General features: G+C 44.3%; 2 protein-coding genes across 7 annotated transcripts in view; one reads left to right on the top strand and one right to left on the bottom strand.

The window, feature by feature from the left end:
- Positions 1–4667, top strand: part of LOC135527945 (proline-rich transmembrane protein 3) — a 30951-nt gene extending 26284 nt beyond the window's left edge. For all 3 annotated transcript variants that reach the window (XM_064956629.1, XM_064956630.1, XM_064956631.1), the window contains exon 4: positions 75–4667. In XM_064956629.1, coding sequence (XP_064812701.1) covers positions 75–2077 — 2003 coding nt within the window. In that variant the 3' untranslated portion in view covers positions 2078–4667. The remainder of the gene's footprint in view (positions 1–74) is intronic.
- Positions 4658–14357, bottom strand: LOC135527946 (cytosolic sulfotransferase 2-like). Of its 4 annotated transcripts, none has more exons than XM_064956634.1 (8): positions 14121–14357; positions 6339–6477; positions 6122–6244; positions 5867–5967; positions 5656–5782; positions 5465–5562; positions 5177–5351; positions 4658–4914 (listed from the first exon to the last, which is right to left on the bottom strand). In XM_064956634.1, the coding sequence occupies exons 2-8, from the start codon at positions 6475–6477 to the stop codon at positions 4802–4804; spliced, it is 876 nt and encodes a 291-aa protein (XP_064812706.1). In that variant the 5' UTR covers positions 14121–14357; the 3' UTR covers positions 4658–4801. The 4 variants fall into 4 exon arrangements, with proteins under 4 accessions (XP_064812706.1, XP_064812707.1, XP_064812704.1 ...); XM_064956635.1 differs by lacking the exon at positions 14121–14357 and adding an exon at positions 7590–7783 and having other exon boundaries at positions 5465–5559; XM_064956632.1 differs by lacking the exon at positions 14121–14357 and adding an exon at positions 7590–7770.
- Positions 14358–18630: the final 4273 nt, after the last annotated feature.

Below are 18630 nucleotides of genomic sequence, written 5' to 3' on the forward strand. Positions count from 1 at the left end.
GTCAATCATTCCAGTCAGATGTTTTGGGAAAGTTCAATATGATTCATTAACATAATTTCTCTCTCTGCCTCCAGGGACGACCCCTCTCCTCATCACTCCTACTCTACAGATTGTCAGAGGGCGGTACGTCCCCAAAAATGACAGCCGCCTAGCACAGAGGAACCACTCCATCCCTGTGGGCCGCCCTCGCCTCCCCCCATCCTCCACTCCCTCCCCCAGCTCCTTCCCCTCCCCCAACGGCACCTCTCTGCTGTGGGATGACCTGAGCAGGACGCTGTCCTTCGCCTGGGAGCTCCATGTCTACGGCTCTGCTGGCCTCTTCCTGCTCCTCCTGGCTGGAGCCGCCCTGGGCCTGGCCCTATCCCCCAGCATGCACTGCCCTCACCGCGGTGCCCTGACCCTGGCTAATGCCCTCCTACTCCTGGTGGGCGCAGCAAGAGCAGCCCTGTTCATGATTGACCCCTACGGAACAAGGAAGATTCTTCCCCGCCCTGCGGTGACTGCTCTCTATAACCTCCCTCTGCCTTTACTGGTGTGGACGCAGTCTGCCCTGGCACTGCTGGCCATGAAGGGGACAGGAGTGAGTCTGTTGCCCTCTGCTCTGGAGCGCCCTCCTCTGGTAGCTGTATTGGCTGTGTTACAGTGCACCCTGCTTCTGGCTGCTGACCTGCTCTCCCCAGCCCTGTCCCCAGCCGTGCCTGTCACCCTGCAGTCCCTGTCTCTCTGCTGGGGCCTGGCTCTCTGTCTGGGCTACCTGTGCTACATCTTCCCCCGCCTCCGCCATCCCACTGCCCAGCCACCTGTCCTAGAGGAGGGGAGGGCCGTTAAAGCCTGGCCGGGGCGTAGGGGGGCAGGGTTGGTGCTGGGTCGTGTGCTGGCAGTGTGTGCCCTCCTGGGGGTGCTGTGCTGTGGCCTCCATGTCCACTCCACCCTGTGGCTATACGGGATGTTGGGGGACTGGAGGCGCTTCTGCTGGGGCTGGTGGCTGGTGCACTTCTGGGCCCGACTGTTGGAGCTGGCCTGGGCCTTTTCTCTCCTCCTATTGGGATCCTGGGTCTTCTGGAGGCCCCGGGGGGCCCGAGACAGAGGAGATGGAGGAGCAGGGGAGGGCAGGGCGGGAGTAGATCTCCCCTCTCCTGGACAGTCCTCTGGGTCGACACACAAACACACCTGCTGGGCCAAGATAGTCCAGAGCCTGACAGGAAAGCCCTGTGGGAAGTCAGAAAGTAACGGAGTGGGAGGATCAGTAGGAGGAGGGGCAGGGGAGCTGCCTAATAACTGGGCAGGGCAGGAACGCTCGGGGGCAGACATCAGTAAGAGCCTGATCAGAAACCGTGAGGCTCCACCCTCACAGCCGCGCTGTGTCAAGGACAGCAACCGAGGCCGCAACCAGAGGGGCAGGTCTGCAGAAAGGGGTATGTCTGACGGGTCACTGCTGCGGCTGCAGCCGTTAGGTCGGCCACTACAGCACTCTCAGAGCGGCAGCCTGGAGCAGGAGAAAGAGTCAGGGGTGTCTCTGTATGATTTTGACCTGCGACCCCCCTCCCCCATCGATCTGGGCCGCAGCATCGATGAGGCCCTGCACCGTGAGCACCTCCTCCATGGGGGCAGCTTGTTCCAGCCCCTGTGTGCCCCCTCACCCACTCCTTCACCAGGCTCAGCTGTCAGCCAGGGGGGGCCCTGGCTCCGCAGGAACAGCGACCCCCAGATCTCTGACAGCAGCGAGGACCGCTCAGCCCGTACAGAGTTCTCCGTGCCACTGGGGGGTAGTGTGCTCAGCAGTGTTCCCAGCAGGCAGGTCACTGCTCCTCCCACGCCCTCTAACCAGGGGCATCGCTGGCCCCGGGATGGGGGGGTCAGTGTCCCTTCCTCAGTGTCCTGTCCTGTTTCCCTGCGGCCCTCTAGAACCTCCACGGGACATCTCGGGAACGAGGGAGGAGACGACACGAGGCCGTTCCTAACCCCAGACTCTGAGACACAGAGTGGGAGGGCAGGCAGGGAGGATGGGAAGAGCTACCTGGAGGTCAGCAGGCAGGATGATTCTGCCAGCGTCAGCAGTGAGATTATTAACCTCTGAACCCTCAACTCCAACCCAGGACATCTGGACCAATGACCAAGCCCCAAACAAAACCATCAAGAACCAAACTTACGTAATACCTTAACTCTTAGGTGATAACTTTAACTTTATCTTGTCAACTAGATAGACTTTATCATAAACATTGACTCAACTCCATTCAAACTGCCATGTGCATCATGGACAGAGGACTTATTTTAAGAAACTGAGGGAAAATACAGAAAAGCTTCCCCCGACTAAAATAGTTGTCTTATATGGGACATTATCCAGTGTTTGCTCTAAATCAGAGTGGTTCAAAGGCTGCTAACCGGAATCAGATTCTGCGGCAGAGAGCACGGGTTCAATCAACAGAACACACACACACTCATGCCTACTGATACACACATGTGTACCTTTGATGCACTCGCTACATTTCAAGCCTCACATACTGCAGCACATACATTCACTCTTTGTAACACTTCTGTTTAAGGTGGTCTTGAGAGAACAGAGGAATGGGCACAGGATTCATAGTGATGACAACCCAGGGATTCCTTAAAATATCTATTGGTCATCCCTACAATTCCCTCTGAGGATCCATTTCTTAGATACCATGTTTTATGGATGTATGTAAAATATGAACGTGGTAGCTCCTACTTTTATGAAAGCCATGGTGCTCCCTGTGAAAATGTCTTTATATGAATTTATTGACTTTGTTTGCGTTGATAGTATTAATCTGCTGTCCTTGATATGTCAACTTGATGCATACATATGTTAATGTGTTTTTAGGATATGTGCCATAAACATTGATAATGTCGGTGGTTGTTTTGATGTTATGCTTCAAAATGCATTAATAACGCATTACCTAACTGACAATGGTGTCTTTACGTAGTTCCTCTAGCAGGAAAGTAGCGTAGAAGTCCACACTCCAAAAACATAGGATTGCTAGTTATCGGCTCATAATTGAGTTGCTGTTTCAGTGCAGTCTGCCTTGTATGTAAATGTGATGTTTATTACATAAGGAAAGCAACCGCCTAGAGATACTATTGCAGAAAGAAAGTTGACCTGTGTAGCTGTGGCTGATGCCTGGAGCTCTCGCTAAAATAGTTCCTGCTAAAACTAGACATTCTAAGCCATTTTTGTTTGAACGTGACGCTGGTACATTTCGCCTGCTGATTCTGGTACATTCTATCATCACGGCCCGTCAAAGGATATGAATGCATTTTAACATTCAATAATCCTGGCAACAGTGTAAACATATCCACAACATTTGATCAGTTGCAGCATATCAGTGTATACCGTGGACTTGAGTTATTTTTAGCTGTACTCATTACATCACACAGTTAAGCTGTGTTGCATTACACAACGCTGACCTACTGTGAAGCACAACGCTCCTGTACTATAGTAGTACTTTACAGATGTCTATAAGCCTAGACCTGAGCACTCTAGACTGAAGTATTTTTATTACAGAAAAAAATCATAAGTATATTATGTGACATAAGAAGGTATGTAAATGCAGTTCTTTTTTTCTGTTTGTAAATAAAGGTATTTACTGTGAGGACAATCGAAAGTGGTCTTGCTGAAGTATAGAACAGTTGTCTACTAAGAGAGTGATAAATGGCACTGGCTTGGGGAGGATTATTGGAAACAGTGACTGTCCAGCCCTAATTTAGGATGTTCAGGGATAGAAGTGTTGAAAAAGGTTTCACAACTGTACCTGGAACTGCTACAATGGTTAGTGTTTAATGTTTAGGTGTTAAAGATCAGTGGCAATGGCACGTCCTCATTTGGAGCTGCATCATTTCAAAACTGTTCAAAACTGTTCAGTGATCTTGAACGGAGCTCAGAAGTCAATCCCATATTTCCACTTGAGACCCGGGTTGAGTAAAATAGGCACAAAATGAGAGAACATGTTTTGAAACGGTGTGAAATGGGGAGGTACTACCGGAAGCCGTCCAATAAGAAACTCATGCATTTTTTTTCTGTTTCAAAATCCTTCCAAACGTGTCCTACTGAACACAACCCGGGTCCTTGTGTGACAGGATCTCGTGTTTCCTGTTTCCTGCCTTCCTCAGGGTCAGTGCAGTCTCTCCCTGTGATGTGAAATGGTTAACTTGTGTGGTATTTACAGTACAGTACAGTGGGATTCTGTTGTCTACATTTCATTGACCCCGTCTGATTTCAGTGTACTTTGCTGTTTCTCTCGAGGTACTGTAGAAATCATCCTTATAACCACAGGTCCAGGATCAGATTACCCTACCTCCAATTCTATCCTTAACCATTAGGGTGGGTGAATAATATTTGACCCTGTATCAGTGATCTGGGGCAACTTCTGCCTCCTTTATTTCATTATGGGTTTGAGGAGAACCTTCATCAGTGACTGACAGTTGTGGGGATGTTTGTGGTGTTTCCTCCACCAATGCGGTATGTGCCATACTACAGTAAACCAATCCGTTCTCCTCTCCATACAGTAGTGACAGTGCAGCGGTACAGTAGTAGAGATATTAAAACATTCATTTGCTTATTGACTCGGTTTATATATGAAGTTGTATTATTTTTGTGCTGCTGCCTCTTATCTGGTTTCAAATAAACATGAGAAATAAAATAAACATTGAAATCAGGTGTTGTTTATTTACAGTAGTTAGACAGTATGTCTTTGCTGCTCATACTTACAGTATTATGTGTTATTACATTTTTACATGCAGTCACGTTCTTAAGACCTGCAGAGGGCTTTAGATAATGAAGATAGTCCTAAATTGTTGTGCGAAACCGCAGCTGAGTGTTTTCCATCTTCTTCTTATAGTCTTCATCAAACTGTTCACTCTGGGCCACAGTGAAATGGTTCTTCCAGTCACCAACCTTTCCTGGAGACAGACAGGCAGACAGACAGACAGACAGACAGACAGACAGACACAGACAGACATTGATAGTTTGATCATTCAGTGGATCCAGAGTAAAGTATTCCAATGTCTCCACACCAGGTACCAGCACATATGTGTTGGTGTCTGTGACCACGTTGTGTCTCTCAGTGTGTTCATGTGTGTCTGTTGTGATAGCTGGAAGAGCTGAGCTCCAGCAGTTTAATGTTTATTTCTCTCTCTCATTCTCTCTTTCACACACACACACCTTTGCGCATAAAGGGGGATATCTTAAAGTCCATGACTGGGTTGGTGGAGTAGTTGGCCATGCTGTTCTTCTTCATTATATCAAACTGCACTCCTCCTCTAACCCTCTCCTTCTCCTCTGCTGAAGGAGACAAACCCAGGAAGGAGCACAGCCTGTCCAGCTCTCTCCCCGTATCCTGTAGGAACACAGAGCAGCAGTTAGAATGGCTCTTGAGCATATGTGCACTGAGCTCATTAGATGCATCTTAATAATACTGTAACCCATAGCGAGCATCAGCATTCTACTCACCTCAACCATGTCCTCATAGAAGAGGTAGAGGATTTTGGAGTGAGTGTGTTTCTTCTCCCACCAGCCAGTCACATGGTCGTACCATGAACCAAACACTACTGAGGATGTGCAGAGTAGACCAATTAATAGTGTGAATGGGGACTATTATCACTTGCTCATTCAATCACTCCTTTATTCTCTCATTTACTCACCCTTTCCATCCATGAATCTCTGTAAGTAGTTGTTCCAGTCTCCTGGCTCTGGCTCGGCCTGGTTCATACGGTCAAAGTGGAAATAAGACACTGCATTGTCCTTGGCATTACGGGCTACATACACTATCTGCAGAGAGAGAGAGGGAGATTGCATTTCTATATAGTGGTTATATAGTGAAGGAACATAGAGAACAAGTTACAAATACTGCACCCTGCAGTTCTGCTCCCAGAAGGACTTGGGCAGCAACTGGACTGGGAGGTGAGTCTTGATGAGGCGAGGAGAGGTGGTTAGTTTGTCCAGCACCTCCACCCCTAGGACAAACAATATAATAATGCAAAATAATGTTTGATGGTATAATGATATTAAATACTTTAGTTACTGCTTTGAAGACATCAGCTATTTTTTTTACAGAGAAATTACAAAATAGTAGAGGTATGATTAAGTTTTCCAGTGCTCTATTCTAACCTGGAGGGTAAAGAGGAATGAGCAACTCCAGAAAAGGAACTTTCTCAAAGATGGGTCTCTGACGCTCAGGGGCTGTCTGTCCAAAATACAGCAGGTCTAGAATGTAGGAGACCCATGTGGTTCCTAAGAGAGGAATACAGATAGGGGAAATGTACACAGTCATTCACAAACCCAAACACAATCTTTAATGAAACATCAACCTCTGACTGAGAGAGACCTGCTTTGGGGTAGGTAGCGATGAGAATGTCATCTGGTCTGGCCTGGAAGTTCTGTACATTGTCCCAGTTGTCAGTGAAGTAGTTGGTCATGGAGACTCCATGGAAGTCAAAGAGTTTTGGTCGAGGTGGCAGCTCCATCTGTAAAAGTGGGACATGTATTCGATCAAGGATTACCACAGTATTGTTTATGCTTGGATATATTAAGTGTTCTGGATGGTTGTATTATTCAAACATAGAGAGGAATATTGCTCCATTGATATGATCGCCTACAAATGTTAACAAAGACTAAGTCTTAATATTTCTCAAATTAAAACTACACGTACTACACGTGAAAGCAATTCCTACAAACCAAAATAATCTACTTACCCTGTTCTCTCTGAGTAAGTTACCTCAGGGTGAATGCACTGCTTACAAAATGACTCCTCTTTTATTCTCTGTGCTTCTCCTTTCCTGTCTCCTCCCCCATTCACTCTTCATTCTTTCATTCAGGGTTGGGTTTGTTCTGGATCTACTCCAGAGTTGAGGGGCTTTTCTGCTCTCCCTCACAGTATTTCATGTCAATACTAAATCACCAGGGGGCACTGACACTACCAGAAATACACCACTGGGTGGCAGCTGACCATTGCAATGGCTGCTGGACACAGGATTGAGCAAACAAACTTTACCTAAAGTTTACCATATGCTTCCCAGTCGAAACAGTTCACGCATATATTATGACAACATTTTGTGACGTTTTTGTACGTTTTGGTGTTCAACACCGTACCGTGGGGTTTTTTCACGGCTATTCAAGCAAACATTTTTTCTTGAGGTTAGACGTTTTTCTGTGATTGGTCAACAGTTGGGATTTTTTTATTAAGTGTTTGTTGTCATTCAATGTCAGAAGACTAGTTTTCATGCAAATTGTCACTTGAGAAATACTGCACCAAATCTCTTAGTTAGATTACTCAACTAAAACCTCCGCGGCAAAAACTTCCAAATGAATTACAGATTTCTTGAATGAGCTTAGATCAATTCTCACTATTTTGAGGAAATGCACTGGCTATGTTGTTGACAAGCTGCCTCAAGAGATACAAACGGTAAATATGCCACGTTCTTCTTGTTTTTCATGTGAATGGCGTTTGCTTCACCTTGCCAAGTTCTGCTAGGAACAAACCCAACCTATGTATGCGGATGCCTTTACACACCTGACTGGACCCCAAACATACTCAATCACCCACCTTCCATCAAAGCACACACATACACGTACTCACCTGATAGGCTACTGAGTGGGCAATGTCCTGGGGTAGATAGTGTCTTTGTCTTTTCTTTGACCTCAAACTTCCTGCACAGTCTTCAACACAGTCTAAATCACTTTTCAACCGTGTGGGTGTGTCTAACTCTTACCTGACCAAAGACTAGGCTGCAGAGTGTGTGCCCGTGCAATGTGTGAGGAGTGTACACATCTTTCACCTACTGCACCAACCTTTGATCACCCAGTTGCTTGTTAGACGACCACAATCAATACAAAAAAATACTCTGTAATGTTACGTGGTAAGGAGGTTTGGTGAGGAGGTCAGATGTCACAGGTAAATGTTCATATAGTAGTTGAGGAGATCCAGAGTAAATCCACCTTTAGTAAGGTATGTGTTAAGGTTCTCACAGGCATAATGACCAGCGTGTGTGTGTGTGTGTGTGTGTGTGTGTGTGTGTGTGTGTGTGTGTGTGTGTGTGTGTGTGTGTGTGTGGACACCATCATTCACAACATTCTTTTGGAGAGATTGGAAACCCTAATACGGCTTCCCGGACAAGTAATTTGCCTGGTTTAGATCTTATCTGTCTGAAAGAGAGAGAAATTATATTCTATACATTCTACATATTCCACCCCTTGTTGAAGTCATTCGGGAACACAATGTCAACTTTCACTGCTAAGTGGACGACACACAGCTGTACATTTAGATGAAATACTGTGAAGCCACAAAATTGTCTACCCTGGAATCCTGTGTTTCAGACAAAAAGAAGTGGATGGCAGCAAATGTTTAACTTTTACACTCGGACAAGACAGAGATGCTATTTCTAGATCCCAAGAAACAAATGGATCTGCTGTTGGATCTGACAATCTTGATGGTTGTACAGTCGTCTCAAATAAAACTGTGAAGGACCTCAGCGTTAATCTGAACCCTGATCGCTGTTTTGATGAACCTATCAAGGGCAGATTTTTTTCTGTCTTTGTAACATTGCAAAAATCTATAACTTTTTGCCCCAAAAGGATGCAGAAAAGCTCATCCATGCTTTTGTCACTTCTTGATTAGACTACTGCAACGCAATACTCTCCGGCTACCTGGAGAAAAGCACTACATAAACTTCAGTTATTGCTAAATACTGTATGTCTGCTAGAGTCTTGACGAGACCCCCAAAATGTTATCATATTACTTCAGTGCTAGACTCTCTATGCTGGCTTCCAGTTTAAGCTAGGTCTGATTAAGGATTTACTGCTAACCTACTGCTAACCTACTGCTAACCTGCTAACCTACATTTCATGGACTTGTTCCTACCTATCTCCGATTTGGTTCTGCCATACAGTGCATTTGGAAAGTATTGAGACTCATTAACGTTTTCCACATTTTGTTACATTACAGCCTTATTCTAAAATTGATTAATTCGTTCCCCCCCCCTCATCAATCCACACACAATACCCCATAATGACGAAGCAAAAACAGTGTGCTTAGGTTCGTTGTCCTATTGAAAGGTGAACCTTTGCCCCAGTGTCGTGGAAATTCCTACTGAGAGAGACTGTGTCATTTCTTCAAACAATCATCTTTATTTAAATGCCAGAGATGTTATCATCAAATGCCCAGACTGAGTTTGATATAAATTGTCTAACGCTGGCTCATAGCACTCATATATGTTAACGCCATGGATCTGGTCATTGTCACTCTTCTTATGCTTCTCTAAGTGTGTGGCCCTTTCACGACTCAGGATATGACCCAGTTGCAGCCACAGGAGGCGGATAGTACAGTTTTCATAATATGTATTATACAAGGGGACAGGTCAGGGCAGGTCGAGGTCAGGCAGGTCAGTAGTCCAGGGCAGAGTCAAAGAGGCACACAACAGCAGGCAGGCTCATTGCAGGCAGAATGGTCAGTAGTCCAGGGCAGAGTCAATGAGGTACAGAACGGCAGGCAGGCTCAGGGCAGGCGGAATGGTCAGAACCGGGAAGACTAGAAAACAGTAACTAGACAGACTCGAAAACGGGAAAACACACTGGTATGACTTGATGGGACAAGACGAACTGGCAACAGACAAACAGTTAACACTGGTATAAATACACAGGGGATAATGGGGACAAATGGGAGACACCCATTGGGGGGGCGGTGGAGACAAGCAAACAGGTATTGGATGAGATTTACATGGGACGGATGATGAATTTTACCAAATCACAGAGTCCACTGACCACTAAGGATGGAATGTACGGTATCTTACCCCAGATGAGGTCTGGCGTAAGATAAATGGTTATGTCTCATACCTACCTGCACTCAACGGCAAGTATCCATTGACAACCAACACATTAAGCTTAACCAGGTTGAAAACAACTGCACCAAAATTTGTATTAAGGGAATTTGCACTAACCTTAGAAAAAGGTGAATACAACTTTATCACCTGAATGCTAAGTATATTGGTTGATACATTGTTTTGATAATAATTACAATGCATGTAGCAAGTGTAAAGAAGGCTTATTGTGAAGTAAGATTTAACAAGTGGCACAAGCGTTATGCAAAAATATATTAACAAAATTACATTTTGGTCTTTTGTTGTTGTCCCCAGGTACATCATCTGTGAAGACTGACTTCCCTCTTGACTCTGGTTTTGCTCGCCAGGCAGAGAAAATTGCAAATGCACTGGAAAACAATCAGCTTGAGTTAGCAAACTATTTGTCAGAGAAGCTGGTCCTAGACTATTGCACCCATGTGATAACAAGTGATGATTTAGGTGCCACTCTGGTGAAAGAGAACTTTATTCTGAACTCATTTGTAAAAAATAAAGAAAAAATTGTGACAAAGCTAAATTCAATGGATTTCTCTTTTTTTTATATGGTTAACTAGGTATTTCTTGGCAGAACTTGACCACATGGCTGGTGTGGTGTCTTATTTCTGCTTTACCAAATGAGGAGAGTTACACACTTCACACACCAGTCAGAGTTATACTTAAACTACATCTTTAGTAATAACGAGCTTTGCAATAGCAATTTGACTTTCAATGATGCGCCATCTCTAATGAGCCATTGAAAGTACCAACAGAAAAGTACAAAGATCTTTTATAGCCAAGATACACCCCTCTCAACTTACATGACGAACCACAGATCTTAGGAACAGTTCACAAAGGGACTTTATAATTGAGAAAGAAGTATCCCTTAGCCATATAACATTCGCTATAAATTATCGTTCAGTTTGGTCCGTAAGACGAGGTTCTAATCTCGTTCCTGGTACTTCATAGCACAGAACCATTACTTCATGTTATCTGGAATGCTCTTTAGGTTTTATCACCTAAAGACATCGTAAATCTCCTCTGTCAGTGCTATCTCATAGAGGCCCATACTCAGTGGAACACACACACAATAGTTAACAGAATACTCTATTCTGTCAAATAAAACAACCATTATAATGCAATACAAGCATTATAACATAATCTTGCAATTTTCCATGACACAATTTTCGACTCTGTCAATCACCATATTCTTATCGGCAGACTCAGTAGCCTCGGTTTTTCTAATGACTGCCTTGCCTGGTTCTCCAACTACTTTGCAGACAGAGTTCAGTGTGTCAAATCGGAGGGCATGTTGTCCGGTCCACTGTCAGTCTCTATGGGGGTGCCACAGGGTTCAATTCTCGGGCCGACTCTTTTCTCTGTATATACAGTGGGGCAAAAAAGTATTTAGTCAGCCACCAATTGTGCAAGTTCTCCCACTTAAAAAGATGAGAGAGGCCTGTTATATTCATCATAGGTACACTTCAACTATGCCAGACAAAATAAGAAAAAAATATCCAGAAAATCACATTGTATGATTTTTAATGAATTTATGGCTGCAGTTTTACGGGCGCCCAACCAATTGTGCTATTATGTGTTTTTTTTCTCACTTTATTTGTAACTTATTTTGTACATACTGTTTCTGCAACCATATCTTACGGCAAAAAAAGAGCTTCTGGATATCAGGACAGCGATCACTCACCACCTTAGACAAAGATTTTTTTTCAACAAGCAATACGCACAGGACATTCTCCAAACACCCAAACAGGGCCAGCAATCCTGTTATTTGCATTAGGAAGCGACGCAGGTACAGAGGACAAAGCAGGTACAGAGGACAAAGAGCCGGATGCCTGGTCAGGACACGGAAAAGGCGAGTGGGAAAGCTGCCGTTACCGTCAATACTACTTGCCAATGTGGAATCATTGGACAATAAACTAGACGAGGTACGATCATGAATATCCTACCAACGGGACATCAAAAACTGTAATATCCTATGTTTCACGGAATCGTGGCTGAATGACGACATGAATATTCAGCTAGAGTGATATACACTGCACAGGCAAGATAGAACAGCACACTCCGGTAAGACGAGGCGGGGGCGGTCTGTGCATATTTGTAACTAACAGCTGGTGCACGAAATCTAAGGAAGCCTCTAGATTTTGCTCGCCTGAAGTAGAATATATTATGATAAATTGCAGGCCACACTACTTCGTGGCTGTTAATTTACCACCACAGACAGAGGCTGGCACTAAGACTGCAGTCAGCTGTATAAGGAAATAAGCAAACAGGAAACCATTCACCCAGAGGCGGCGCTCCTAGTGGCTGGAGACTTTAATGCAGGGAAACTTAAATTAGTTTGGCATTGAGGAGTACACCACATCAGTCACTGGCTTTATCAATAAGTGCATCGAGGACGTCATCCCCACAGTGACTGTACATACATACCCCAATCAGAAGCCATGGATTACAGGAGGTGAGGGCCCTCGGAGTGTGGTGTCAGGAAAATAACCTCACACTCAACGTCAACAAAACTAAGGAGATGATTGTGGACTTCAGGAAACAGCAGAGGGAACACCCCCCTATCCACATCGATGGAACAGTAGTGGAGAGAGTAGCAAGTTTTAAGTTCCTCGGCATACACATCACAGACAAACTGAATTGGTCCACTCACACAGACAGCATCGTGAAGAAGGCGCAGCAGCGCCTCTTCAACCTCAGGAGGCTGAAGAAATTCGGCTTGTCACCAAAAGCACTCACAAACTTCTACAGATGCACAATCGAGAGCATCCTGGCGGGCTGTATCACCGCCTGGTACGGCAACTGCTCCGCCCTCAACCGTAAGGCTCTCCAGAGGGTAGTGAGGTCTGCACAACGCATCACCGTGGGCAAACTACCTGCCCTCCAGGACACCTACACCACCCGATGTTACAGGAAGGCCATAAAGATCATCAAGGACATCAACCACCCGAGCCACTGCCTGTTCACCCACCTATCATCCAGAAGGCGAGGTCAGTACAGGTGCATCAAAGCTGGGACCGAGAGACTGAAAAACAGCTTCTATCTCAAGGCCATCAGACTGTTAAACAGCCACCACTAACATTGAGTGGCTGCTGCCAACACACTGACACTGACTCAACTCCAGCCACTTTAATAATGGGAATTGATGGGAAATTATGTAAATATATCACTAGCCACTTTAAACAATGCTACCTTATATAATGTTACTTACCCTACATTATTCATCTCATATGCATACGTATATACTGTACTCTATATCATCGACTGCATCCTTATGTAATACATGTATCACTAGCCACTTTAACTATGCCACTTTGTTTACATACTCTTCTCATATGTATATACTGTACTCGATACCATCTACTGTATCTTGCCTATGCTGCTCTGTACCATCACTCATTCATATATCCTTATGTACATATTTTTTATCCCCTTACACTGTGTATAAGACAGTAGTTTAGGAATTGTTAGTTAGATTACTTCATTGTCGGAACTAGAAGCACAAGCATTTCGCTACACTCGCATTAACATCTGCTAACCATGTGTATGTGACAAATAAATTTGATTTGATTTTGATTTGATTTGACAGGCAACATTCGCACTGAACTAAAGGGTAGAGCTGTCGCTTTCAAGGTGAGGGACTCTAACCTGGAAGCTTACAAGAAATCCTGCTATGCCCTGCAACGAACCATCAAACAAGCAAAGCGTCTAAACAGGGCTAAGATTGAATCATACATACATACTCGTCTTATGTGGCAGGGCTTGCAAACTATTGCAGACTACAAAGGGAAGCACAGCTGCAGCTGCGAGCTGCCCAGTGACACGAGTCTACCAGATGAGCTAAATCACTTCTATGCTCGAGGCAAGCAACACTGAGGCATGCAATGAGAGCATCAGCTGTTCTGGGACGACTGTGTGATCACGCTCTCCTTAGCCGACGTGAGTAAGAACTTTAACCTCTCTGGGATATGTGGGAAGCTAGCGTCCCACCTGGCCAAAAGCCAATGAAAATGCAGAACGCCAAATTCAAATAAATTACTATAAAAATCTAACTTTCATGAAATCACACATGTAAGATACCAATTTAAAGCTACACGTGTTGTGAATCCAGCCAACATGACAGATTTCAAAAAGGATTTTCGGCGAAAGCAAACGATGCTATTATCTGAGGATGGCACCATAGTAAACAAAGAGAGAGAAGCATATTTCAACCCTGCAGGCTCGACACAAATGCAGAAATAAAAATATAAATCAAGCCTTGCCTTTGACTAGCTTCTTCTGTTGGCACTTCAATATGTCCCATAAACATCACAAATGTCCCTTTGTTAGATAATTTCCGTCGATATATATCCAAAATGTCTATTTATTTGGCTTGATCCAGAAAAACACCGGTTCCAACTTGACTACAAAATATCTCAAAAGTTACCTGTAAACTTTGCCAAAACATTTCAAACTACTTTTGTAATACAACTTTAGGTATTTTTTAAAGTAAATAATCAATAAAATTGAAGACGGATGATCTGTGTTCAATACAGGAAGAAAACAAACTGACGCTACCTTTCTGGTCACGAGCCTCTAACAAACAGTACACTTGAAGTGACCCTCGTTTTGAACAGGGCTACTTCTTCATTACACAAAGGAAAAACCTCAACCAATTTCTAAAGACCGGTGACATCCAGTGGAAGCGGTAGGAACTGCAAGAAGGTCCCTCAGAAATCTGGAATCTCAATGAAAACCCATTGAAAAGAGAGTGACCTCCAAAAAAAATCTGAATGTCTTTTCCTCTGGGTTTTGCCTGCTACATAAATTCTGTTATACTCACAGACATGATTCAAACAGTTTTAGAAGCGTCAGAGTGTTTTCTATCAAAACATACTAATAATATGCATATCTTATCTTCTGGGGATGAGTAGCAGGCAGTTGAATTTGGACATGCATTTCATCCGGATGGGAAAATACTGTCCCCTGTCACCAAGAAGTTAAACAGGTCAATATACACAAGGCTGTGGAGCCAGACGGATTACCAGGACGTGTGCTCCGGGCATGTGCTGACCAACTGGCAGGTGACTTCACTGACATTTTCAACATGTCTCTGGTTAATTCTGTAATACCAACATGTTTCAAGCAGACCACCATAGTCCCCGTGCCCAAGAACACAAAGGCAACCTGCCTAAATGACTACAGACCTGTAGAACCCATGTCTGTATCCATGAAGTGCTTTGAAAGGTTGGTAAAGCTCACATCAACACCATTATCCCAGAACCATAGACCCAATCCAATTTGCATACCGCCCAAATAGATCCACAGATGATGCAATCTCTATTGCACTCCACACCCCCTTTCCCACCTGGACAACAGGAACACTTATGTGAGAATGCTATTCATTGACTACAGCTCAGCATTCAACACCGTAGTACCCTCAAAGCTAATCACTAAGCTAAGAATCCTGGGACTAAACATCTCCCTCTGCAACTGGATCCTGGACTTCCTGACGGGCCGCCTCCAGGTGGTGAGGGTAGATAGCAACACATCTGCTACACTGATCCTCAACACTGGAGCTCCCCAGGAGTGCATGCTCAGTCCCCTCCTGTACTCCCTGTTCACCCACGACTGCATGGTTAAGCACGACTCCAACAACACTATTAAGTTTGCAGATGACACATCAGTGGTAGGCCTGATCACCGACAATGACTAGACAGCCTATAGGGAGGAGGTCAGAGACCATTTACCCCCAAGCCATAAGACTCATTAACAGATAATCAAATGGCTACCCGGAGTATTTGCATTGTGTTCCCCCCCCCAACCCCTCTTTTTACGCTGCTGCTACTCTCTGTTTATCATATATTCATAGTCACTTTAACTATACATTCATGTACATACTACCTTAATTGGGCCGACCAACCAGTGCTCCCGCACATTGCCTAACCGCGCTATCTGCATTGTGTCCCACCCACCACCCCCTCTTTTACGCTACTGCTACTCTCTGTTCATCAAATATGCATAGTCACTTTAACCATATCTCCATGTACATACTACCTCAATTAGCCTGACTAACCGGTGTATGTATGTAGCCTCGTTACTGTATATAGCCTGTCTTTTTACTGTTGTTTTATTTCTTTACTTACCTATTTTTCACATAATACCTTTTTTTGCACTATTGGTTGGAGAATGTAAGTAAGCATTTCACTGTTGTATTCGGCGCATGTGACAAATAAACTTTAATTTGATTTTATGTACATATTATGAAAACTCTTCAAGTTACAATGTTTTTGTTTTAATTCCGTCATTTAACTTTTAATAACATAACAAAAACGACATACATTTTCAGATTCCATCTATCATTGCTACCACCATTTGGCTGATGAAATATAATGTCCCAAAGTCCGTTTTTTGCATGTTGCAGGTAGATTCTCCATAGGCCCACCATACATTCCAATCCTCCACACTGAGAGGACAAAGGATTTGTTTTCTGTTTTAAGATTTACAATGGGCGTGAGGTGTCATAAATCCCCCCATCAATCCCTCTATACCTCTCCCCCTCTGCAGGGGTGAGAGATGTGTCTGTAGGACTGGGATCCATGGAAACCTGACCCGAACAGGTTAGTCATGACAGTCCCCCTCTGGTGGGTTGAACTTGGAAGGATTCTGCATTTTGCAACCCACCATAAGAATGACCATCGGATGTCCTGGTTTGTGGACCATCGTAGCAGTCCCTCCCTGGTGCTTTACCCTGGTAGGATTTCAGCAAGCTGCAGACCACCACCAGAATGGACATGGGAGGTCTGGCTGTGGCTCTGCATTCCGGCCAGTTGTCCGGTTGTGCCGGCTAGTGGATCTAGGCAGTAACTTAGGCAGATGTTAAAAACGCACAACACTCAGGCAACACATCATAAGGTATGGCTTGTTTGAGTTGGTTTTTCTCGTCATATCCCCAACAAAGTGGAGTGGATTGGAAGAATGGAGCGGTTTGATATCTGTGTTGATTTTCAAGACAGGTAACCCACTTTCGTGACCAAGTGGGTCCTCTATCGGAATGGGAGAGGAATCATCTGTTGCAAAGCTGCTTACCTTGTGCGTCTCCACATCTGTATCAAAGTGTGTAGACAAAACCTGCAGGCATGTGTCTAGAACGAGCTGTCCCTGGACAGTGATTTGAGTGTGGGTGAGGGTAATGGGAATGTTGACACAATGGTGTGAATTTCAGCGGACTCCGGCAATTGTGCACCTAGTCACAATGACTTATCCATGTCCTCTTTCTCAAATGTATTCCGCTGCAGTACATCTCTTATCGGAGCTTCTATATTGTTTTGGGTTAACGTTTAGATCATTGCTGAACACTTTGTGGCTCTTGTTACACTTGTTACCCATGTCTCCTGACCCTTTGTGAGGGTTAGGTGCAGGGACGTAGCGGCCAGGTTGATCTCTACGGGACCTTCTAGCTGTCTTTACTGCGGTGGTTATCGGTGTGGTGGTTACTTGGTAGCCACCACTTTTGTGCGTCATATTTTACCACACCTGTCCCTGATGCCGCACCTTCCAATTGGAGGGTACGGCACCAAGCTCGAAAACCGAGCTGTCTGGGCTCTTAGCCCAGCTTGCTTTTGATGCTTCAAAAGCTGTGCTCGCAAGCTCTTGGACTGTCGACATCGGCAAACCAACGTGAGCAGTAGGGCCCAAGTAGTTAATGAAGTTGGGAGACATGTTTGACAGAAACAGTTGTTTGAATGGTAATAGCTCTTCCATTCCTGTTTCAGTGAGTAGGCCAAAGTGATCTGAACAGCCTATGATAGTAGGCTTGTGGGTGTTCATTTCGAGCTTGTTTGATATTGTTAGCCAACGAGCTCTCGTGTTTGCGAGTCGCGGAACCACTGAATTCTATTTTCACAATGGTTGCAAGTTTAGGCTAGTCGTTTTGCACGTGTTTCTCTTGTAGATGGATGAACCTTGTTATGTGTCTGTTGGACATTGTCACAGGAATTTCATAATTCCTATATGTGTACATTAATTAAATCACTCAGTCTATTTATAAGAATTTGTAAGATTATTTTTGCATAAAATAGACAGCGACAGTCTTATCAAAATTAGATAATAGTATTTATTTTCGGAGCTCGCTGCCATGAAAGCACAAACAACATTTTATATACAAAATATGACGTCATAGCTTATAACATATCCTTCCTCCTATCGACCAAGACAAAACAGGTTCAAAAGTTTACTCCAACCCCCTAGCTCGCTCACTCCGACACACACTATATCAAGATTAACTTCTGAAGTCTCACCTTCATCTATCACTATTCAGAAGACAGCTCCAGATAATGGAAAACCTAGGGAGGCACTCGCTGCCTTATCTAAACATCCCAGAGCTAAGTTGAGTCGGTTCAACCATAGATTAATAATGTTAATTCATAAGGAAGGGATTATGTAGCATGAAACAGGAGGTAATTAAACATAATAAACACCATTCCAACTAGGTTGGGAAGGAATGGGTTGTGGGTTTTTAAGTAAGCAAAAAGGATTGTTAATCAGATATAATAAAACAGGGTAGAGTTTAGTTATAGTTCTATTTAAATGTATATATATTGTTTAGTCATTATTCATAAAATTCCTAACAATCCCCCCGACAATCGCTTCAACAGGTAGAGCCTGTCGGCATTCGTAGCATTTGGGTAACAATCCAAGGCGTCCTCAATGTCTGCTAAGAATATCTCTGTGTTGTTTAGCTTAACTGGGACGGGGTCAAAGATGCGGAAGCTTTTGACGATTTTGTCAAGA

This window comes from Oncorhynchus masou, chromosome 33 (assembly GCF_036934945.1).
Source record: "Oncorhynchus masou masou isolate Uvic2021 chromosome 33, UVic_Omas_1.1, whole genome shotgun sequence".
Classification (NCBI taxonomy): domain Eukaryota; kingdom Metazoa; phylum Chordata; class Actinopteri; order Salmoniformes; family Salmonidae; genus Oncorhynchus; species Oncorhynchus masou.